General features: G+C 46.2%; 1 protein-coding gene across 1 annotated transcript in view; it reads right to left on the reverse strand.

Annotated features, from left to right (window-relative positions):
• Positions 1-23961, reverse strand: part of LOC122613332 (protein Shroom) — a 44602-nt gene extending 20641 nt beyond the window's left edge. Inside the window, exons 1-7 of the mRNA XM_043787459.1 lie at positions 23824-23961; positions 16307-16600; positions 5615-5856; positions 4427-4806; positions 2993-3764; positions 1914-2922; positions 1648-1829 (exon numbers count right to left, since the gene is read on the reverse strand). Of these exons, the coding sequence (XP_043643394.1) occupies positions 1648-1829; positions 1914-2922; positions 2993-3764; positions 4427-4806; positions 5615-5856; positions 16307-16507 (2786 nt within the window). The 5' untranslated portion in view covers positions 16508-16600; positions 23824-23961. The remainder of the gene's footprint in view (positions 1-1647; positions 1830-1913; positions 2923-2992; positions 3765-4426; positions 4807-5614; positions 5857-16306; positions 16601-23823) is intronic.
• Between the last annotated feature and the right edge of the window lie 1371 nt (positions 23962-25332).

Raw genomic sequence — 25332 nt, forward strand, 5'->3', positions numbered from 1 at the left:
GCAAATGCCTGCACTTTGCTGGTTTTTTGGCCAACGGCTGTGCGAGGCGATAATTAGAGGCTGTCAAGAGAACATATGGCACACCTCCAGCTCTCAGGGTTTTTGTTTCGTATCTTTGGTGCTTCGTATTTGGCTCTTGGCCGTTTTTTTCGGCGATCTGCTCTAATTGAAGTCGCTCGAAAAGTGTCTGCAGGTGAGTCGGTTCGAGAAATGCAAGCAATGACTGCCCTTTGCTCCATTTTGCGCACGCCAAACTTTCAAAATGCAAATTAGCCACGTTCGCGGTGAACGGCATTTGAACCCCCAACCTGGCTAAAACGGCAACGAAGCCTCTGACAAGCCCATTTACAAGTTGCCAGCCCGAACACTGAAAACTTTGCCACAAATTGTGTCAATATTTGTCTCGTGCTGGATGCTGCTGCTGCAACAAATCGTGCCGCAAAGGTCTCCCCCGGTGTCAACTGAGCCACCACATAAAAAGAGCCAAAACAAAGAGCCTCAAATGAAAAGGAGCAGCGGAGGAAAAAACATGACAGCCCATAGAAATTATTGAGCATGGACGAGGTACAGTGGGCGACATTCAATTGAAAGTGTGACTACATTGTTGCAGACTAAAAATGAATGGTTGACAAACCATTTTAAACTCAATAGCTAGTTGACAATCGACTCAATCGAGTCATTTCAATGACTCATATGAATTTGTTTCAGTTCCCAACCACTGTGCAAGTGTAGCTCGAACTCAATGTGCGGCTCTGAGTTATCTAATGCCCGAAAATCGGGTGCGATGCCATACAGTGAATGCAAAAACTATGCGCTCGCTGCGCTAATGAACCGCCCGGCGTTCATCTATCAATGTCATGCCGTTGGCCCGGCCAAGAATGGACCCTTTGTGCCGCTGGCCGGATAAATTTCGATTTTCAATTTGATTGGCTTTTACCAGCACAATCAGAACAAAGAACCTGGGTGGGGTGGGTGTTTCATTTGGCTCATTTGAGGGAATCTCGGACACCAGGGGAGTGGTGCTGTGGTGCAGTGGTACAGTGGTGCTGCCCACACGCCAAGGAGCAAAACATAAATCGTTGTTTGGTTGACACATTTTTGTGGCCGCTCAGGTGGCGGCTCAATTGGCTCCATTGGCTGGATTGGCGTTTTGGCGATTGGCAATTGGAGTCGGTCGTCGGGCTTAGTGGGTCGAAAGCGAAAGTCGAGCTGCTCAGCGAGCAGTGTATTTCATAATCCAATTAAGCATTAGGCGACAGCTGACTGACGGCCAAGCGGCGAAGGAAGCGGCTCATTAGCCAAGATCAGCGAAGCTCGCTGGCTACCGTGCCACGCACTCCATTCAGAGTTAATTGGATTCGATAAGGTCAAGAACAATGAGCCAGGGAGTGGTCCACAGCCCACGGATGCTGCGGAGCTCACTGAATGTGTTTTGGCTTGGTGGAGGCTGTGACCCTCATGCCGGATTAATATCTAACTTGTCTAGTATAAGATACTAGGAAATGATTTCATGCCTAATTGAGCACTTCAAATTATACTTGATGGCTGACAATTTGATGGTTTAAGAACTGGTAATAGGTAGATAATGCAAATGTGAAAATCCCATCCCTTGGGGCTACCATTGAACTATATAGAGCTAGAACTCACCGTTTCTGCTGGTTGCTCTCCAGGTTGCTGGCAATCACGTTGTCATGGGCGGCGGATCTGGCACGCGGCAGGAGGGGCGGCGGTGGCGCCACGGGACTGGCCACGTTTTCGAGGATGGGCTGTGGAGTCGCGTGGTGCGGGCGCTTGCGACTGCTGCCTCCTCCGTTGGCGAGGTGCTTGTGCTGCAGGCGGGGAATAATGGAAATGTTTAGAATACATTCGAATGCAATTACCAAACAGTAGTTGCATCATGCATGACGACCCACCTGCAAGCTCGTTGGCTTCTTGGGCACCAGCGGTGGCACCTTGGCGGCGACAACTGCGGTGGGCGGTGGTGCGGCGTAGGCGGTGCGGCGTGTGGATGCCCCAGCGAAGCTGTTCCGCCGGTTGGGCGAGGGCGGTGGGCGTGGCTGGAGCACTTCCGGCGGCGGTGGCGGCGGCAGTGGCTCATCGAAGGTGTAGCTGATGTCCAGTTCACTCTGCGGCGGCGGCGGCAGCTCGGGCGACGGCACCCGGAGATTGGGATGCTTGGGCGGACGCTCGGGCGGCACATGGGGCGGCACGTGGGGCGGTTGGGCATGGCGATGCTGCTGCGGGTGGTGCTGCTGGTGGGCCAGCGCGGCGGCCTGCTGCAGCAGCAGCTTGTCCCGCATGGGTGCGTATTCCGTGGCCGAGGAAGTGCGTCTGGTGGGCACGGCCAGACGTCCTCGTGGCGGCGGCGGCGGAGGTGGCATTCCGCAGTCATTGAAGGAGATTTTCTCGGCACTGCTTATGTTCCTAATGCTCGGTCCCCTCACCTGACCCTGTGCCTGGTGCAGCTCCCTGAACTCCGCGTAGTCCGAGGCCGAGCTGGAGCGCCTCAGCAGATTGGGCAACAGACTGCCCGACCGTCGTGGCGGTGGTGGTGGAGTGGGTGAGCTGCAGTCCCGCGTCGACGCGGAGTTGCTCCCGGTGGGCAGGCCCACCATGATAGGACTCAAGTTATTCGGCAGCGACTTGCGCTCCACATGCAGTGCCTGGTAGGATTGCGAGTGCGGACGCAGCAGCTGCTGCTCCTCCTTCTGCTGCTGCTGCTGGCGCTCCACATAGGACTGCACCGCGTTCTTCTGGAGCGCCTTCAGCGCCGGGTTCGAGAGGCGGTGCGTCTTGGTGGGCTCCAGGTAGGCAAACTTCGGCGGCTCGCCCATCTGAGTGCGCTCAAAGTCGTTGATCCTCTCGGCCACCGAGTGCCAGGTGGGCTGCACAGTGGCCCCCGCTGGCGTTATCACAGGAAGTCTAATAGGTAAGTAGGAGCACATATTAGTTAACTGGTTCAGTTAGAATTATCTGGAAGAGATGCACTTACTTGGCGGGCTTGTGCAGCCCGGAGCTGAACTGCGGCTTGGGATGCTGCACGTACTGCGAGGTGTTGCTGTGCACCGGCTCCGTGTAGGTGCTCACCGGGAACAGGCGGTGGTTGCTGCGGTAGGAATCGATGCTGTTCGTGGGACTCTGCTCCCCCATGTTGGGTGTACTGCAGCTGCGGGCCTCGGACTTGCCCTGGGACAACTGCAGCTTGCTGGGCTTACCAGCCGGAGGTTGGGGCGCAATGGTGACCACTGCCTCGCTGCTAGAAATGGTCACCGAGATGCTGGACTTGTGCTGCTGGCCAGTCGATCGGCCCAGCAGCTGGTTCTGATTCGGATTCGGATTCTTCTGCTGCAGGTCGCCCATGGAGTGGGATTGTCCCATGAGGGAGCGAGGTTTCTCCGTGGGCGAGGCCAACTCCAGCAGGGAACTTTGTGTGCTCATCTTGGACTGGTTGCTCTGGTGGCGGCTCGGGTGCTGGTGATCCTCCATCTGGTAATGCTGCTGCTGCTGGAAGTGGTGCAGCACCATCGAGGTGTGCACGGGCGGATAGCTGGGACTGTGGCGGTGCTGGATGCGAAGTGGCTGCACCGATGGTGGGGATTCCGCGCCACTCGCCTCCTCGGAGATCATCATCTGGGGGGAGTTGCTCGCAGTGGGCGAGTCGTCGGACTGCTCCTCGTTGTTGTGCAGGTACAGCACGCTCTCGCTATGATGACGCTTGGGGGTCGGCACCCGGGAGCTGTGCACAATCCGCTGCGAGGAGGAAACTGCAATCGAAAGGGAGAACGGTTAGGGCGTGTCCTCGGCCATTCTAAAAAGGAGTTGCGGCAAGTAAAAGTGGGCCAACGCTGAGCCAAGGTCGTGGGGGAGTGGGTTCGCCCGCCAGTCGTCCACCAGTCGCCCGCCAGTCGCCCAGCATATTCGGCAACCTTCTCTTCTGGCAACTGGGCAACTAGGCAACCGTTCACCCCAAAAACTGTGACCCCACTCGAATTATGGCCACGTTTATCCATTCTTTGGGCGCAGTATTTTATGTTTCACCAGTGATATACATGTTTGTTGTAAGTGAAATGTAACTGAGGTGATTTTAAAAATGTACATATAACTCTAACAAGAGAGAGAGACCACACTAACACATATTAATGACTGAAATTCAGAATGGGAATAACTAAGAATCATGTACAAAATACAAAAGAATTTCGGAAATATTTTTAATACCCTCCCTAATTTATTTGAAAGAGCTTCATATAAATTTAGCTTACAAGCCATACCACAGACAAATGCGGTTCTCCGCATCTAATAGTATATATTTTTGAAATGGGTTGCAAAACTCTATGAGTTCACGATTACATAGCCCTAGTTATTGAGTAGACTTAAGCATGTGGTGGCATTCTGATTCCGGATGACAGTCGTGGCACGAGTCACTTACCCGATTCGGAGATGGCGCTGTAGCCGGTGGCATGACTGGCTTCGGATATGTCGCTCATGGAGCCCAGCCACTTGAGGGTTTCCGTGGAGGAAGTGCTCTCCGAGCTGTTGTTGTTGTTGTTGGTGGCGCTGCCGTTGCTGTTGCTGTTGTTGTTGCTGGATGAGGATGAGGAGGCGGAGTGGGTGTGGGCGTGGCCGTGGGAATGGCCATGCGAGCTCGAATGGGAATGCGCGTGAGAATGGGAGTGGGAATGGGAGTGGGACTGGCGGGCCAGCAGCGGAATGGGCGAAGGCGCCACGGAGTTGCTGCAAACGGAGGACAGATCGTTCTCCGACCAGTGATGCGACTGCCGCGACAGCAGATCGCTCTCCTGACGTAATCTGCAAGTAGAAATAAAAATAGAAATAGAACAGCCCGTCGAAATGGTTATTAGAGTTGGAGCCAACGTTCAAGTATCTCTAAGCCAATCCGAGCTTTTTGGCAAATCATTGCGTGCTACAGAAATTTGCGATTTCTGGTTTCTGCTTTTCGCATGGCCGCAATTACTTGAATTTCTTGCCTAGCCTTCGGATCGGGCAATGGAGCCACCGGCGGACTCTCTTCGGTACTTGGGGCAAGTTCAGATAGCTCGGATGGTCGGACACATGGACACACGGACAGATAGATAGATAGTCGGATAGACAAGCAGCCAGCCATTTGGACAGAAAATAGAGCTAAAACCGGAGATGGAGATGGCGATGGCGATGGCGATGGAGACGGAGACAGAGACAGTGCCAAGAAGACCTTGAGAGTTGAGCTTAAGCTGCTCGTTTTCGGTTTTATTTCTCGGTGCTCCGTCTGCGACTTATGTATCTCATGTGTCTGCGTTACCAAGAATTTTTTATGGCGTTTTTTAGTGTACAAATAAAATTCATAATTGTCGTTCGGCATTTGATGCGAGTATGTGCGCGGAAAACGTGTTTGCAATGCAGCCACACGGAGAGAAAATTACACAGAAAATTGCACAGACAATTGTACATCTAGTGGATCTGTTAAATGTGTGTATACACATCGAAATTGTCCATTGTTCAATATAACAAATTGGTATTTCCCTTTAAAGCAGGAAGTAGAATAACTTTAACTACTATATCGCAATAAATATCTCTTATTTTTCTCTCTGCACACAAGTGATTTTCCGCAACAACTTACTTATCCAGAAATGGCGTGGCCGACGTGGAATCCGAACTTGACACATAGCTGTGGTAGCCCTCGGATTGGGCATAGGATGGCTGCTTCTGGTGGTGGAAGGCCGTCTGGTCGTAGTACGAGGAGGATCTATTGTTGTACTCCTCGAGGCCGGCCTGGGTCAGGCCGCACTGGTCCATCGATGATCCGTGGTGCTGGCCCAGCTGGCTGCTGCTGTTGTTGTTGTTGTGGTGCGGCAGGTCATCCTGCAAGAGAAATCGATGTTGCATAAGTCCGAGGTTGGGGCATTTAAATGGTTTAATCATTAGTTATGTGACCGCCGCTGACCGGATAGCTCACATTTGCAAATGATCCGCAGCCATAATTACGGCCAGAGCTTGGGCGAATACCAAACCGAACAGAAGAAAATCAACAATGGAGTCCCTCGTTAGATAATTAAGTGAAAATTATTGCAGTGCAGCCAATGCAATTGCCGTCGAGCAAACATATTTGAAGTGCAGCGCCAATACCCAAACTTGCCATGTTGCCAAAGCATATATATTATGTACACAACCAGGGGGCCGCTCGTGGGAGGGAACCCACGAGGGGATGGGGATGGCAAAGGGAACTCAGACGGATGCAGACACCGCCGCCGCCGCCAAGCGGAGCGTCCATAATAAGCCGGATTAAGTAATGGTGTGCACAAGGCGAGCGGACTGGAGCCACATGAGCAGGGCTCCAAGCCTTCGAGCTCTGATTCATGCTGCGATTCGGCGATTCGGTGATCAAGTTCACTGGATCGGGCGAAAATTCGGTAACGAAGAAATAACAGATCGATAACATGATCATTGCAGGGATTTGGGATTTGGGGCTTGGGTAAATAGTTATTTAGCTGTGAAAATGCAGTAATACATACTGAAAGCATACTGAAATTAAGTCATTGAACCCCATGAGGTTTCACCTTACTACGGTTCATAGACTACTTCCTGTTTAATCTTTCAGAATCATTGCTTATTCATTCACAAACAGAATGATTCATAGTTTTCCCCTAATTAGTACTGTTTACTCTTCATTTCATTATTCGTTATCAGCCGGGACTTTATTCAGTTACTGATTAATGCGCTTCTACCAATAAAAGATTGATATTGTAATCATTGCTTAATCAGTCTTCTGAACGATTATATATACAAACAAACTTGTTGTCAATTATATAATCTTTAAAAGCTATACTTTAACTTTATATGATATAGCGATATATAGCGAACATCAGATAATTGAAAAGTTTTACTGGCTACCAGGCGAAGTACTTCCAATAAATCCAGTCACTGTTTAGCTTGTTAAACATTTATTGCCACTGCGATCACAGGCAAGCTTACCCGCCGAAATTCGCCACCACTCATCAGCTCATCAAGTCAATTTGCTTGCCAGCCCTCGTGTCGTATACTTAATTTTTGGAGGTTTGCGCCTGCGACTCTCGTAAACCAAATCGAATTGTAAATACTCGAGCATAAAGCCGAAGCACATGGAGAAATAGCGAATGGGTAAAATATAAGTCGACGCAAAATAAAACTAACGTTCAAAATAACGAAAACGAAACGTTACAAGACCAAGCCTTAAGCCACTTGACTGACTTGGCTTGAAGTCTCGATTGCATTGCAATTGGGTATTGTGGAGGGTTTTTCAACGATATTTTTATGTATTTAGATACATATATACATATGTATATCTGCTTTTGTTGGTAGCTACGTGGGCAGCAGCTGCTGATTGTCTTTTTGACTTTGGCGCCACAAAAGAAGCTGAAATAAATCAGAAAATCATAAATGCTTAATGGCAAATACATATAATAACAATAATAACGAATCACATGACTGACAGTTGCCGATATGCAATAGAATCGCTTTCTGGGTCAACTACTTAGGTCGCAACTCTGTCTCTCGATGATATATTTTGGTGTTTTTTTCTCTAGTTTCTGCCTAGGGCTCATCGCCAAGAATTTTAATGGTTCCGAGCCACTCTCCGAATGTTCCCAAGACCAAGACGAATAGCCAAGTCTCCGTTCATCCGACTCAAAGTGGAGTCATTCATTCACTCACTCACCCAGTCAGTCACTTAGTCAGTCAGTCAGACATTCGATCGTCGTGCAGTTTCATTTCAGTTCATTTGGGTTTGGGGTTTTTCCTGCCCAATTGCCGTAATTATTTTGTCTCTCTAACACGAATTTAAATCAGCAACTGTCCCACGGGGCCCTTTACTCTGCCTTCGCCGTTTTTTCGGCATTTGGCCCATTTTATTCCTAGAGAAACCTCTCCTCTGTGGCCCGAAACCCATAATTATCGGCAACAGCTGTGCTGTGCCCATGTGAAATTGCTCTGGATGAGCAGCTCCAGCCGCTCCAGCAGCACCATAAATCAATGACCAGGGCCCAGGTCCGGGATGGAGATGGAGATGAAGCCCAGGCCCAAGCGGGATCCGCGGATCCAAAGACCAAAACTGGTGCAGTGGGTCACAGCTGGATCCGTTGGATCTGTTGGATCCACTGGAGTGGGATTCTTAATGATTCCGTGCCACGGGCGAAATCAAACTTCCGTCCGAACGCGCGGCGCGTGTTAAATAAATCACTTGATGAATTGTGCTAAGTGCCCGACTTGCGGCCTGCAGGAAAAGCCAAACAAATTGCCTGGGAAACTGCTGGGGAAAGGTGACTGCAGGCCACTGGGCGTATGCGTAATCTCTGTGAGTGTAAGTCCATTAAAGTTATATCAATAAAGAGGAAACCCGGCGGCGAAACCTGTGGCTAAGCTGGCGGGATAAAAGTCACATTACTTAAGAAAGCATTTCTTTGTTTGTTCAACTCGATTTCCGTTGGACTAATTGTTTTTTCCTATTCCTCCAGAAGAAAGATAATGCTTACCGGGCATTAGCATTTCAAATATAAAGGAAACAATTAACTATTCAACTATTAACCCTTTGCCTATTGGAAAAACAACTTACATAAAACTTACTAAAAAATGATAAATGGTTTATTTTTGTAATAATTATAAATGATTATATACAAGTTATATAAAGTTATATACAAGTATAAATTCAGGTACTTTCTATCTAAGTAAACTAAACACCATGCACTCTAATTGCATTTGACAAAGTTGTTTATGATAAAGTTGTTTAAAGTTAATTATGAACCTTCAAATAAGACTATCGAATAGATACTAGATGTATGTAAAGATTCTTACTACCACCTATTAGAGTTTCCCTATCAGAGTTGACTTTACAGAATCTCCACTGTACGGCATTAGTCAGCGCACTTGAGCTTGCATGCAGCAGACTTTGTTTGGAAGTATCGCTGGCTGTCGCCGAATCGCTTGACTCATGCCTCGCAAGAAGGTCAGTTAGTCAGACTGTCAGACGTTTGCTGTCGCGTGATAAAAGACAACAAGTCGCTGGTTGAAGACGCGAAAGAGACGGCAGCAGGGCCAGAGAAAGAGACAGGGAGAGAGAGGGGGAATAGAGAGAGAGATTGACAGACGCCCACATGTCTCGCAAAAGATGCGGAATTTGCAGCGAGAATGCAGTCAACTGGAGATTTTCGTGTCTCCGATCAGACTGGCATTTATTTTGGCCACAATGATTTCGTGAGGAAAATTTGTAAAATTGTTTTTATTTTGTTTGGTTTGTGGCACAGCTATTTTGATTTGCGTTTTCCATTGTCGCTGGCTTTTAATGGCCAACACGAATTCGACTCTTTCCACCGGAGAGTTGGCCAAAGAAAAGAAATTGCAATCAAAATGCGAGCAAACGTGTCAGTTGCCAACGTGGCCAAGCTTCAGCCTCAGTCTCAGCTTCAGCTTCAGTTTCGGATTTGGATTCGTATTCGGATTCAGATTCACATTCAGCTTCAACCTCTCGGCTTTAGTTTCAACTTCAGTTTCAGCTTGGATCGTGCTGCGATTCGGATTTGAATTTGGCAATTGGCGAGAGCACGAAAAAGACAGAGAAGCCCGCGGGCATCGAGCATTAGAATTGAATTGCAAAGAGCCCAAAGAGCCGAGTCCTTTCCTCCCGAACCTCCTCCTCCTCCAACTGGGCTTGCGTGCTATATTGGCCATTTATCGTCAAATTAAACGCATATCGCTGTCAATCTGCGCCCAAATTGGACACAGTCACAAAACGGCAGTGCGAGCCGGGCCAAAAGTGGCCGCACATTGGGTTGAATTATGTGGAATAAATGCAAGGGATTGCTGATCCATGATAACCCCATAAATAAAGGCTCAAAGAACCCAGCCAAAGGTAAGTTGCAACTGCAATTCCACACTTGAATACAATTCTTATATTAATCCATAAAAATAACACTAACTTCTTCGGCCTTAGAATATAGTACCTAGCAAACAGGAAGCCCGCAAACATTTTGATCGTCAGTTACCACAATATGTCTTACACAAAACACAGAAGACTGGAGTATTTGGTTAACCCACTTTCCTGCTAGAAATGCCTCCTTTGAAACCACTGTTCAACGGCCTGCAGCATGAATACTTATTTCGCTCGTTTCCAACGCCGCAGATTGCGTAGCTCTTGGCTTTATAAAATCAAAGTGGCCAGTGAGCTCCGGAGGTCCCGGCGAGCCTCACACTTTCGGGGAAAGTTGGGGAAAAGCGAGGGAGGGGCAAAGGAGGGGGAAGCGCCGCGGCGATGACGTCTGCCACTTCGATTTCGACTCCTTTCGCCAGCTGTCAAGTGATCGGACAACCGGGAAACTGGGGAGCTAAGGAGCTGGGGAGCTGACCAACTGGTCAACTGGTCAACTGGCCAACTGGCGGTGAATCCCTTTAAGTGGGCCACCGATGAAAGTGAATCTGCGGTTCATTAGTAATAATTTTTGGCAGCTCGCGGTGGGTGAGTCTCATTAGTGCGAATGAGTTTATGCAATGCAGTGAAATTGAATGGATTTACTGGGCATGGGGATCAGGATCCAATCCAGCATCCTTGACCTCAATGGCCGCTTGTGGCGTTAATAACTTTGGCGAAACTGGCCAATCGGCCGAGAACTGGTAATGGACATGGCATGGCAACTGGTCCGATTCCGATCCGTTGCTATCCACTGGCCCGGTCTGGCCTGGCCTGGTCTGGTCTGGTCCACTGGCATCCACTGACATCCACTGGCATCGTATCGTATCGTATCGTATCGTATCGTATCGTATCCACTGGTCTGGTATGCCGACATGGCCCGGCTTGGCATGCGGCTAGATTTATGGCCAGTGATAAGTTTCAGGCGTGCAGCAAATAAGAACGAACATGGCCAGCCGAGGAACACAACTCAACTCAACCTCAACGGGCCTGGCCAAAAGGAGCCTGCGACAAGAACAAATAAATTGCCCAGGCACACCGGAAAAAAACTCATTTGGCGACTCGACAATGAATTTAAACCAACACTTCGTTATCGCACTTTAAAAGTACATTTGTTAGTCACATGGGGGATTCTTTGCGAATCTTTCCAGCAAAACCAAATATCTTGGACATAAATAGTTTAAAAGTGAGTAGCATTATTTGTTTGCAGTGCTCCAAACCCAACTGGTTCTCGAGATGCGGGAGAATGCCAGCTCCAGAAGGTCAGAAGAACACGTACACATATCGCAATTCATATATGCATATATATGTATGTAGTATATATACATATGTATATTTGTCCAGTCTGGCTTGGCTCAGTTTAGTTCGAGCAGCGGAGCGCAACCAAAAACTGTGGGTCTGCAGATGAAGTCAAGTCATTTTGCGCTTCTCGGACTCACTTTCACACATATGCCAATGGAAAATATTTGCCATAATTAGCCCTGCTGCGAGACCCTTAATTAGCCAAGCCCCACTGGCCAGGCGATGCCCAGATACCAAGATACCAAGATACAAAGATACCACAAAAATCTGAGCAAAAAAGAGTCACCCGGCACAGATCCAATTAGAAAGCCGAAAATCTTTCACTCGGTCACTTTCTGTTTTTCCAGCGTTGAGGATCCGATCCGATGCGATCCGATGCGAACCGATGCGATCCTCCAGCTGGCTGCCGGATGACAACACACAAAATCGAAATGGCAAATCATGTTTATTTTGGGCAAATTGCAACTGGATCGAAAGGGCAGCTGTCTCTTCAGTTCCAAGTTCCAAGTTGCGAGTTGCCAGTTGCGACTCTTGACGAGCTCGAGGCTTCTAAGTTGGCATTAAATTGCGGAGAGTTTCGATTCGATGGCAAGAATTTCAATGGACTCCACAGGCCGCAGACGTCAGATGGCCACAATGTTTGCGGCCACTTTTGGCCAAAACAGCCACCAGACGAATGAATCTCCGGCAATGGGAACGAGTCTCTTTCGTCTCCGTCACCGTTTCTTGCTGTTGACCTCAAAATTTTCGTGGCTCGAATGTCGCTTTGTCTGCCGCTTTGCTGGAGGAGAAACAAAAGTGAAATTTCTTGCTCGTGTGGGTTCAAGAACTAGCCGAAAAAACAAAAAACGGAAAATAAATTCAGCCAGCAGCCAACGGAAAATGAAATCGAAGTTGGCTAGGAGAGCAGAGCACCAACGGCACCTGGCCCAATGCATTTTCACTTGGCTTGTTAATTAATTAAGTCAGTGCGCGCTCATAAAGAAATCTTCATGCCCGATGGCCAGAAGAAGTGCATACAATGTGCTCGGCATTTCCATGTCCGGAACAATGGATTCCCACACCGAATCCGTATTTAAGTCATAGCAGCAGCAGCAGCATAGCGACATAGGTGAAATTTCCACTACATTTTTCCGGCGGCCAGAATGCCACATGAAGGAGTGTTGTTGTGCACCTGTCGCAAGAGCGGCGCAATTATTTGTTATAATTCTCTTCTCTTTCTGCTGAAAAAATGCAAACCATCGACAGCAGAAGGGAAGAAGCCAACGCTAAAAAGCCGGCGGTTCGAGTTCAAAGACAAGCCAAAACAATTTAGCTGGAATCTGGCTAGAATTCAGCGCTGGCAGGCGGCATTGTTGCAGCTTTTTGTTCATGTTGCTGCTGTTGCTGATGTTGCTGATGTTGCTGCTGTTGCTGCTGCTGTTGATGTTGCTCTTGCTGCTTATGTTGCTGCCGGACTGTTGGCATTAATTAATTGCAGAGCTGAAGCCTCCTATGTGGCGTGTGGTGTGTGGTGTGTGAGAAAAACAAGTTGAGAGCTGCGACTGGCGGACTTAGAGAACTAATGAGCGTTAAGAGTCGGGCTGAACTGAGCTGAGCTTGAAGCGTTCGACAGGCATTGGAAATTAAAATGAAATAGAAGACAGGCCGAGGAAATGCCAGCGAACACGATGCTGAGTTACTTTTGGAAAGTCTACATAATAGAATCAGGTGTAACTGCTTGGGAAAATCCAATAAATTTGTTTTATTAGACATAAGACTTCCATATAATAGATATCTAATCCAATGTATAATATCTAAATCCATCAGCACTCACATGAAACATTTATATATACGAACGGAAAGTGAAACAAAAAGAGAGCCCCAACGGGGGCGCCAAGTACTTTGTTCTAACATTGAATCTGCAATAAATTCAGACTTTAAGCCAAACCAATCAATTATTGACACCCTAAAGACTGCCTCTCTCTATTTATAAAAGTAAAGACCCCCGATTCCGCCCAGAGTGCCAGCCAAGGAGGCGTGGTCCAGACCGCTTAGCCGCCCCTAATTGCGCAACTCAATGGGCTACTTCGGCTGGCGGAGATCTCTTTTGGCGAAATATGCGATCATTTCCGCCGCTAAAAGGAAAGCTCTGCGCGGAAATGAAGCGACGATTAAGGTGCCCCACTGGCTTCAACTTGATCAGCTCACGCTTCGGCTTAAGACCCAGCAAACACTTGAACCTTACCAAGGTACATACATACATACATATAGAAAACGATTCCAGTGCAGCGTCAAGTGCTTTGGCTGATTCGACAGAAAAAAAGAAGTAACAAAAAATAAGACCCAAGTGAGGCAAAAAAAAAAACTAAAAATAAAAACAAAAAAGAAGCAAAACAGAGGAAAAAATCTTTACATCTATAACCAAAATATTTTTCTTTAGAAATCTGCGCATTCATCTAAAGCAAAGAAGAGGCTGAAGAAGAATGGACAGCGACGACCTTCGTCAAGCCCATTGGAAACTGCCCACTAGCCGTAGCCATTACCCTCTACTTCTAGCCATTACCCAGTTGGCCCATTACCATTACAGTTTGTTTTGTCAGAGATTCCGGCACTAACGCTGGGGCGTGGCCACAATTAATTCGATTGCAGCTATAAATAGCCCCGAAGAGATTGCAACGCCCAGCGGCGCGATATAGGTGCGTGGAATGTGGCCTAATCGATGCAAAAATATCTGAGCCAGACCCCAAAACTAGTTCTAAGCTTGGGAGGATCGACGGGGCGTTGTGGAGCGTTGTGGTGCGACCACCACCATCAATGGACTGGGGCCACTGGAGTCGGGGAGTACGAGTACTTGCGAGCCAGCTGGAGTCTGGTCTAATAACTGGAACTAAAGCGTGCGCCTCGCCAGTAATTAGCGTTTGTGGAGAAGCTCGAAATGTATGGAGAAATATGAAAAAATAAAACGTTACAAATGGCCGAGAATAAAGCGGTTCAATAACCTGCCAGCCAGGCATCGTCCATCGATCCGCGAATCGATCCATCTATCGATCGCCGCTCGGCCATTCTCTTTCGACTTCTATGCCAGGCCAGGCCAGGCCCAAAGGCTATGGAAAACATAGTAACATATCTTTTGCTATTTTGCAAAGCCAAGGGGAACAGGCGCAGAGATGATAACAATCGGCATATGGAGATGAAGATGGGGCCACAATTAAGAGTGGAGATGATTAATCAAAAGCCCCCTGCAGACGGAGCTTTCGGTGATAAGGTCAATGCTGTTCCAATTCTCAGCCACATTTCTCCAGCTTCGCCCAGCTATCATCAACACGATCGGCTGCACTGCGAGAAATCGAGGGAAGTTGGAACGAAGTTGGAAGTATTTCAAAAAATTACAAATTGAAATCCTTATGTTATGTGTTAACCTTTTCTAAGTGTTTAAATGATTCATATTTCATTGCCTCATCTCTGTAGCAAGATTATTTATTACTCCCAAGTTCTTCCAGTTTGTATCAGTGCACCATCATCTACGAGCTGTGTTCTTAGCATTCTGCTCCATTCTGTTCACAACCTCTTTTCCTACCACTGCTCATTTTTCTTCTCGGGTTTCCTCGATTCTTTGTGCCACGCTCGGAGGCAGCATTTAATTGATCGGATTCACTTTGATTGATCGGATCGTCGCTGTTGATAATGGTACCGTTAATTTGGTAAATTATTTTGCATTTTAGACGCAACCCAATCCATTTTCCAACGTGTGGCATTCACTGCCACACAGTGGAGCAATGGAGCAGTGGAGCATCGGATGGCGGCCAACGGGGGGATTACACAGCGGCCCTGGCTCCAAATAATTCAGTTAAGGTTAATGGGTGACGGGGCAAATCAAACAGAACCGAAGCACATATGTAACCCCACATATGTATGGCTGTGTGTCTAATGGAGAATGGGATCATTGGGGGCACGTAAAGGAGAAGTGGAAGACTCCAAAAATATTCTGGGAATTTGGCAGCCACAAGGTAATCATTAAAAGTAATTATTCTATTATGCGAGGCACCACAAGACACTCGCCTATAATAAGCGTATAGCCGAGAAATATACACAAATATGGGCAACTTTCTTTTCAAAGGCCAGTACATAAAATAAATTTTAATTATATTTCTTCATGCTTGATTTAATCTATTTAAATGCATATTTTCTGATTGAAAGTAATACCAGTTTAATGACTTCGCAGGCGGCTAAACCGCTTTATTCTGAGAACCACACCTTGGCCACATTTCTACAGCTTCCTTATCAAACCCCTCATACTTTATCGCATGTGCAGAAAAAAGGCACCAAAACAAGAAGCACTCCACTCCACTCCACTCATTCATTCATTTGGCATCGAGAAACCACTTCACACGCCAGTCGACATTCCTACGGCTTCATTCATGGCCACTTGTCCAATTAATAACTCGCATCCTGCGGAGGAGAAAGATGGGGAGTGGTCGCCCGATGATCGATCAACGGATTCCCCCGGATGATCCCCAAAAATAAACAAAACTCTCCAACTGTCCCAGTGGTGAATGTACCGTTCTTCGAGTGACACAGAGTGGATGCTGGAGGGCATGGCGATGGCGATGGGGATACGAATATATAATATGTATATACGAGTATCGAAAACGAAACTTCCCGGGTTGGGCAATGCAAATGGAGGTCAGGCCCATAATTCAATTAGGAACCTGCAGTGGTCCGTGGTCCGAATATCGAACATCGAATTCCCAGACTTCAAAACCACTGTGCGTGGGTTTTAGTTCGCTTCGTTTCATTTGTTTGCTTTTCGATATTGGTCGATTTTCGAGTTCGAGCCTTCACTTCACTTTTGTTTCATTTTCTGGCCCAAGAGCCGGCTCTTTGGGGCTGTGCTGTGACTCAGACCGTGTGCTATTGGAATTCTGCGCGCTTTTGAGGATTTATTAACAAGAATAATAAAAACAAGAAGCACACACAAGTCAGACGGCCAGAGTCGGAGAAAAGAAAACCGAAACCGGTTGCCTTAAAAACGACAGAAAAAAAAACAGAAAAAAACCAAGAAGAAAAATGAATAAAATAGAGAGAGAGACTTACCTGTACAGAACCGGCGACCGATGCGGAACTGAAGCTGGCATTGCTGTTGCTGCTCCGGCTGCTGGCTCCATTGCTATCCTTGAGCAGGAGCTTCGACACGGACACCACCGAAATCTTGTTGTTGTTCTCCGGCTCCATTTTGGCCAAGTTCTTGGACTCGCCCATCTCGGAGCCGTTTCCGTTCTCCTTGTGATTGCGCATTTTCAGTTAGTTTTTCTTTCGCTTATTGCTGACGATCGCTGGCTGTGATTAGAGCTGCCGGATTTTCATTTCAATCTCATCTTTCGGCCACCTCTGAGAAGGGTCAGACAGACAAGGTTTATGAGGTTGATGGTATCAAAGAGTGGTTTATGTTTATGGTAAGTTAAAGGTCCGAACGTTTTCAATTGCTAGAATTGCTGGTTTCAGTTATGGCATTTACATATGTAGGTATGTATGTTTAGGGTAAAAGCAAAAGTTTGTTTGATATTATTATTGTTTTTTAGATCCTGTCTTTCTTTAAATATTTTATGCAAAACTTCAAATTAAACAATTGAACAATTTTGGTTTGGCTATCGGCTATCGCGTTTGTTTTGCAACGAGGCCAGGAATTATTTGTGTGTTTTGAGTTTTTCTCCCCCTTCTTTTTTTGCTTTTTTGCTGATGTGATTGTGCGATTAGAGCTGCCCGATTTTCATTTCAATCTCATTTTTCGGCCACCTTTCTGACAAGAGTTATGATGTAAGCGAAAAATACACGAAATTATATGTGTTAAATTATTTTAATTCGGTCTGGCGACATTTTTCCGTGGCGGCTGGACTCTTGGATCGCTGGATCGTTGGATGTGGCTGCTTTGCACTTTTATATCTGTTATCGGGTCCGGTCCGCAACTCGCATCTTTGGAATGCAGTGCAGCCAAACCAGTAAGACGAATCCACATAGACGCCGGCCGAAAGAGACGGCTATATGGCGGCAGAGAGAGACGGGTGGACCGCGTGTCCGCGGCGGTTAGGGAGGGAAAATTGAATCGATTTCTGTTGACTGCGTCCGTAAATATTTGTTGAGTTATTTGGGTTTTTGTGTAATAAGTTGAGCGTATTATGTGTGCGGTAAAACACGAGAAAAAAGCAGAAGAAATATATATGAGAAAAGTGAACCAGGTTTACATAACATTGACCCACGAGACGAGAGAAGAGTCAAGTCAAGTCGAGACGAGACGATACCAATATGCAGTGAGGCGACGCCGAGGGGCCTAAGCCAATAAACAAGTTTTTGTTGTGCATTTTCAAATGCGATTTGGCGACTGCATTTCGTTCGTTTCGTTTCGATTCGGTTGGACAGCATATAGCCACATTTAGCATATAGCCTATAGCATATAGCATACAGCATATAGCGAACGGCCCACGCAGTTGGCTCTTTCAAATGTCATCGTTTTCTGTATGGTTTCCATGCAAATTGATGTCCATTAAAGCCGCAGTTGCAGCTGCCACTTCTCGCCCGTAAACTTCGAGTGTTTAATGCATAATTATGAGCTGCTGCTTCGCCGGCCCATAGAACTGGAACTGGAATTGGAACTGCAGAGGCTTCAGCTTCAGTTTCAGCATCGGAAGGCATCGCCATCGCCATCGCCATTGGTATCGGTATCGAGTAGTGCTCCTACTTGGACTGCCTAGCGACTCCTAGGCTCTGAAAACTGGATTCTGCCATGCTGTTGACAAACCCAGACACAAAACGAACACTGAGCTACACTGGCCGGAAGATAATCCTTTCGTAGCCAGGAATCGAGATCTTTTCATTTAGAACTGTGAACTGACTTACTGACAAATTGCAAATATAACAAGTTCTGACTCAGTATGTATTTCCATAATCCCATGTAATCCTTCACCAGTTAGTTCCTTTTATAGATAAAGTAACTATTTATAACTAGTATCAACAAATGCTAACCAATTATAAGAAGCTTAGTCAGAAGTGAGTTCATCAATATCCAGTTTTCTGTTTAATCCGCAGGCTTGTAATATTCATACTAGACCTAAAGTCTAGCATCAATACCATTTCTCCCAGTGCACAGTCAGAAGACCTAGGCCCAAGCAAGAAGCCTCCAAAGAGGAAGCCTGTTTTCGGGATGGGGGCAAAGTACCTGGTAGATAAATCTGCTTGCAGCAGCTTCAAAAGTGCAATGACATTGCTAAATGCACTTTCATGCCCCCTGGTCCCTCGACTTTCGACTGCGAACTCTTACCAACTAATCGGCAATTTGTTAATTATGGCCTTGGATAGAAGTTTTCGATTTTTACTTGGTTCCGAAACTCTTGCCGACAACTGCGTGCTTGCTGTTGAATTGGCTACTCGGCCATTCGGCTTTTCGATTTTACAGCCAGCGAAATTAGACACTTTTGCTGGCCACAAAAATTCCACGTCAATATGCAAAATGCAAAATGACAAAAAACACAACAAATAATGCGGAAAACATGCAAAATCGGAGTGGCGCCAGCGAAATGAGCACACACACCCCAGCACACGATTGCAGTTCCAGTCCCAATACCAAATGCCCAATACCCAATAGCAATACCAAGTGCTAGTCGGTTCCCAGTTCCCAGTCCCGGTTCCCAGTGCCCAGTTCCAATTCCAGTTAGCAGCTCCCCAGCTCGAGTCCCCAGAACGGGTTTTTATGGCCAGCCAATCGATGGCGAGGTCACAAATGGCTAAAACCCCGCCAAAGCGAAACGCATTGATCTCTATTAGCAATATTGTTCGGCAGATCCAGAGGATACAATGCTCAAAGTAAACATCGCATTAAATACGGTCTCAACAACTTCCTATTTGACGGCTGATATCTTAATCTCCGCAACGAGATGCTCGTTGAAAGGACAATAAATCACAGAGATATTGTTTTGGCAACCTTCGGTTCTCCTCTTGAACTGTGACCCCTGTTTCCACTTCAGTTCGCCAACTCAAACTGTTTGCCTATCAGCTTAAAACTATCTGCCGAGTATTACCCGCTGCATAGGTGGTCGGTCGCATTCCGGAGAAGGCTGATCCGAGATTGAGATGCCCGGATACCTGATAGCCAGCGGCATGCAAAGCGGCCCAAAGGTCGTCGTAAATCCAAGTTGTACTCCGCACCATGGTGTCAGCCACTAACAAGCGTAACAAAGCAGCGCAAAGATGAATGGAAACTGTTACCTGCCCGCTTATGTGTTATGATTATTATGTGCCTATGTACCTGGGCGGAGGTGTTGGTTTGGCCAGGCTGCCGTTGCTTTGGTGGCTTCCAGCGGAACACTTGGAAAAATCCACCCGAAAGTACAATAACTGCAATGTGTTCCATATTACCAGTATATTTAAAGTATAACGATGTGGAGTGTTTTGGAATTTCAGTTTCGCCTATCAACTCATGTGTGTAACTTGTATCTGGCTTATATCCAAACTGCATTTATAGGTTAACTTAGCTTTATTTCAACTTGTGTGCATTTTAATTCACTTTAAAGGCTTCTAATGTTTTTCGCTGTGCACTCTCCACACTGTCGACTCATTATAATTTTGTCAATTCTCACACAACTACCTGCTGCAGAAACATTCACACAAAGGTGAAGATCGCGAGGCATTCACACTACACAAGTCCAAAGCAAAGCTAAATTATAGAAGGCAAGCGATGGGGTCAGGGGATCGGGGGGGACGGAAGCAGACGCATAAATTTACAATTAAATGCAATTCGTTCGCTGGATTTCCGCAAAAAAGGGCCTGGCAACATGGGCAATTGCAACCTGCTGCAAGTTCAACGCTTTCTTTAGTGCTCCGCCGCGCTTGGCTTGCAGCAAATAACAAAAAGATGGAAAACGAAATGGGAAAAAGATATTCCCAAGCCGCGCTTCTTGGTAGTTGCAAATGTTGAATACACCCACACCCACAGCCACAGCTCGAGAAACCCTCGCGAAAATGCCCCATGTAGTGTGAAAGAGGCAGCAGGAGGCGCGGTGAAAGAGAGGCAAGGCGCAGATTTGAAACTCATTCTTCGGGCTCTGCAGCGGCATTTGGGCATTTGTTTATGATCCTGTCAACTGAAAACTACCTAAGCAGATCCCGCGATCCCGTCAATTGTTCCACCTTACTTCCGTCGGATCTTTTTGGTTTTCGGATCCCAGAGCCCACATCCTTGATCCGAGATCACAATCTCGCAGCAGGATGCTACTTCTCTCGTTTGCCCGGGGAAGTTGTAATTGCTTTGGTAAATTGCGAAGGTCGTTGGCTTCGGAAACAAGGTCGTTCGTTTCGCTTATCATTTCCACAACAACAGTGAGATGCTGGCCCAAGGTGGAAAGTATCTGCTGAATGGATACAGCAGATACAAATACACACGTACAAGTGGCATGGAGCACAAATATTTGCTCAGCGAATTCCTCGCACTCTGTGCAATGCCTGTACAAATTTGTAAAAACTTGGAAACCCCACGAATGTAAGAATAACTGTAGGAAACTTATTAAAATGTAAGCCTCAGACGAAAACTGGTATGTACTAACTCAACCTACATAAGATCCGCAAATGATGTGCAATAAAACTTCACAGTTAGCTCCAAAGTTCTTGATGCAGTGGCTTGCGTATTTCCGCGTAGTTTTGGAAGCAAATATGCGCCATGAGCCCAAGTATTAGTCAAGGAAAATAATCTTTGAAACAACTATTTATGACCGAAAACCTGCGGAAGGCTTATGATATTCTCTTTAAGCATGCCTGCAGTCTTAGAAAGTTTGATCGCTTCGTAAACAACTGTTGTGGCTTTTACCTCCGGTAAATCTTCTCCACCTCGCATTCCGTTCTATCTCAAAAAATGATGAAATGGCAATTTCTCGGGAAGTTATTTTTCGGACTTGATGAATTCCTCTGGCGATGGTGCTCGCCCCTATATCATTGCCAGTGTTTATTTGCTTAGCTGGCAAGGCGATCACAAACACACACACATACACACATACTTTTTTGCGAAATTTGGGAAAACACTCTGCATGTTGCTTTCCCGAAATTTCAGCTTATTATGTGAGGAATTTACAACGCCACCGAAACAGATCTGAGTCCAAATTCGCAGTTGTAGATGTTTCACTGGGTCTCTGTTTCGGTTACAGTTCCACTGATGTTTGCACTACTTAGTTGTGACAGATAAGATTATAATTAGTCTTAGGCTGCCAAGCCGGTAACAGCGGCCGATAAGATAAAACTCTCCATGGCAAGAGGCAACTGGGCGAAACTGGGGGAAACTGGGGAATGTGAGGCAGAAACGGGTTGCCAATGAAGTTGACGACTCGAGAAGGCTGCGAGTGGAAAGCAGATAGAAAAGCCAGTCGTCAAATATGGCAAGGTCGCCTCGCAGCGCATTCCACGGATGTTTTTGTTTGCCTTCCTAATTAAATAGATCATCGGAAAAGCAATTGGCGCTCGACAACACATCTCAATAATTTAATCAATCTTCCAACGGCAAGCACATAAAAGGCCAAAGACAAAACAAATTTTACGCATTTCGAAATGAGTTCAAAACACCCAAAAGCCAAATGTTCGTCACTGAATGCCGCCGAGTGTATTGAACTCGGTCTCTGCTCCACCTCCACCTTTACCACCAGATCCACCTACCTACCTTCCTGGCTACACGGCGAAAAAATCGAAGTGCCCCTAAGTTTTTCGATAATATTCCAAATGAATATATTAATAGCAGTCTGTGACATTCTACTTAGGATTCTTTTAGTATAATAGCTCGTTATATTCCAGAGAAACATCTTAAGCTTATATTTTTTATACTAAATACCATTGACTTTCTTGCTGTGTAGCAAACCCCCCATTCCTCCCACAAATCGCTGTCAAGTTGAGCAAACAAGTTTGCTTTGAAATTCTTGAGTAGTATTTGATGTTGATGCTAAGCGATCCCCCAGCCCTGCCCCTCTCCCCCTGCCGTCGGGACAGTTGATAAGTCGTCACATGGAAACGACATAGAAACCCTACGCCTGCTGCGAGTTCCTTCCCCCCAGAATGGGACCCGCCCATTCCCAGAGTCTCCGATTAACGCCCACTTTCCCTGGATTGCAGTGCAGAACTGTCACCTGGGCGGTGGGGATTTGAATTATTATTTCTGCCCCTCCTGCTCTTTATCATCCCTTATCGCTGGCAGAATCTGAATCGGATTTCTTTAGCACTCGAGAATTTGTTTTCTCCTAGCTTTGTGGTCTATGCAAATTTTCCACTGTCTTGGGGCCTCTGCCGCTGCCTCGGTTATTGTTTAGGCCAATTCAGGCCAAACTCTGCATTTAAATTACATTGAATACTTTTTATCATGCCAGTCGGTCGATTAAACGGTAGTCTAATAACCGAAGCTGTTATAAGACTTGTGTTTTATGTTACAAATTATTCAAAATAACCCTATTAAACTGGCATCAATATGAAACGTCGAAATTTGTAACGTGTACCGAACTTCCTTAGCATGCAAGTTCTCCTCTATTAGTAGCACCTTTGTTCGTTTTCTGTATCACTAACCTAATTGTTTCCATTTTTTCTGTAGTTCACTCTACCTGCCTTATCAGCTTTTCAATTGCATTAGTGTTTTCCTAACCTTCTTTGTTCCGAGTTCTAACACTCCTTAATCAAGTCTGGAAGAAAACACCTTCAGTTTCGAGTTCGCTCAATCTTTTTGGTGCATTTGCTTATGTAATTTCTTTGGTGGTCACACGAACCACCATTCAAAGATACATTTGCCGAATGAATTATGTTTCTTACCGCAAATGTGTTTTCTTACTGGTGGCACCCGTCGAAATTAATCCAAAACATGTACTGCCCGACACCTATTTTTATGGGGGAGGTTGGGGGATTTTCCGTAGCCAGGTTTTATGGTTAAAGGTGTAGAAATGCAAACGAGATCGGTATGGTTTCGTCTTTTAAACTGACCCATGCCAAATTTGCAGCTGCTTCTCAGCTCCACCTTGTCTATATCCCCGTCTCTCTCTGGCGCTCTTTCTTCCCGACTCTTTCTGCGACTCCTCACTTGCAGAAGGAAGAAAGAAGAAGCAGAAGAAGGGGCAGAAGTTTTGAAGCGCGGAAAATGGCAAGCGCCAAAAACTGGTTGGAAAATCCCTGCTGTTGGGGGAAAACTTGTTGAAGCAGCCACGAAAAAAAAATGAGAAGATGCAGAAGAATACGATGAAGATAAAGAAGAGGGAACAATCGAAAAGTTCTTGCCACCCGCTAAAAGGCAACACTAAGCTCTGTTTTTATGGCGGAAGAATTCTTCTAGCCTTGAAGGTTGATCTTTGTACACGGGTTTTGTATTTTTGTTTATGTTTGCTGAATTTTGTAATTTTTCGGGCGCATTTTTACACGACACCTTTTGTTTTTGTCGCTTTTTATGCCGTTTCGTGCTTTTGGCCACTAATTGTTGTTGTTTGTTTTTGCTCCCCTGCTTTTTACACGAGCTTGAGAGCTGATTAAACTTATTCACAGCATTTTCATTGAGTAGAAACTGCATTTAATTTTTTGTGCATTTTCGGTTGCTTCATTTTTTGTTAACTCACAAGCTAGCACACACACTGACGAGCACGCGGGCACACAGGTACACAGTACACGGACACGAGCCCCGAATCGCGGGGCATGCAACGCTCTGGGTTTCCTTGGGTTTTCCGCTTTTCCTCACGAACTGCACGGTGCGAGAGCCAAAAGAAGACTGAAACTCGCGATCAGGCAAAGCTCGTGTGCCAGTGCCACATGCGTCTCCCAATCGGGCTCGTTCTCTCTCGGCGATTGCGAAAATGCCGCAGACCTCTTTGAGCACACTGCAACTGAGCACGATCATCCTATTACCCTGTAATAAGCCTGTATATGTGTACACAAAGTGATTGCAGAATTACGCTGAATAACCGATTTGCCAAATCTTAACTGAAATACTGATTTAATGATGAAATTGAAAAAGTCTTATATTATCAAATATAATGAGGTCGTTAAATCATTTTGAGCAGAAACATTTTTTAACTGGTGATTTTGAAAAGATATCCGTAATTTCAGTAGAGCAGCACACATAAAACTCTTAAGTTCGCCAAAAGGTAGGCAATGATTTTAATAAGCACCTTATAACGGATTATTTAAGGATTGCTCGTTTTTCCTACTAAATTGTAGTATCACATGACCATTCTTCCGTTCTGTTACATTCCTATTAACCGGTCTATCATACCTTTCATTTTTCAGTTAGGCCACGTAAGCAGCCAGCTGGAAATCAGACCACCAGAGAGCCGCAGAAAGAGTGTATCTCTGTCTTGAGACACCTCTAAGCTGTTGTTGTTGTAGCTCTACCTGCAAGAGTGCGAGAGTGTGTGCGTGTGAGAGAGAGAAAGAGAGAAGGAGAGGGGTCTAAGACCCAGTGGTAAATTTAGTGCTAAATAATGGGGGTTAGAGCCTCTTATCAAGTAAAGCCAACGCAAACAGGTATATTTGTATTTCGTATTGAAAGTCACTTATCTCAGTGGTAGAGGGAACAGCCGAGAGAGAGAGAGTCGGCTCTTTTTGCTCAGAACCTGTTGCCGTTGTCCAGTTCTCATCCATGGAAGGGGGAAAGTGGGATTGATGGACTTCCAGACGGACAGAGAGAGCGTGAAAGAGGGAGAGAGAGAGATAGGGCCAAGAAGCGAGCCAAGAACCTGTTGCGGCAAAATGGCCTGCAACTTAGCCAAAAACCGAAAAAAAACTGAGCCCGAAAAAGAAAACAAAAGGAATAGGAAGATCGTGTGGCAAGACCGAACAGCCAAAAGAGCCAGCGAATGAGGAAAGCAAGGGAAAACGGCTGATAAGCAAGGCCGTTGCGTCCAGCCTTTCAAAACTGAGTTCTTGAGGACTCCGATTCCGAATCTGATTCCGATTCTTATTCTGATTCACTCAAAGTTGATTTATGTTCTGTTTGCACTTTTCATTTTCAGCGCAAGTCGATTTTAATTAAGTGTGTGTGCTCTCAGGAGAAGCAGAAGATGTGGCAGAAGACCCAAGACCACCAACGAATTCGGGGTTTTGAACTTGAACTCCTTACCAAAAAAAGA

This window comes from Drosophila teissieri, chromosome 2R (assembly GCF_016746235.2).
Source record: "Drosophila teissieri strain GT53w chromosome 2R, Prin_Dtei_1.1, whole genome shotgun sequence".
Classification (NCBI taxonomy): Eukaryota; Metazoa; Arthropoda; class Insecta; order Diptera; family Drosophilidae; genus Drosophila; species Drosophila teissieri.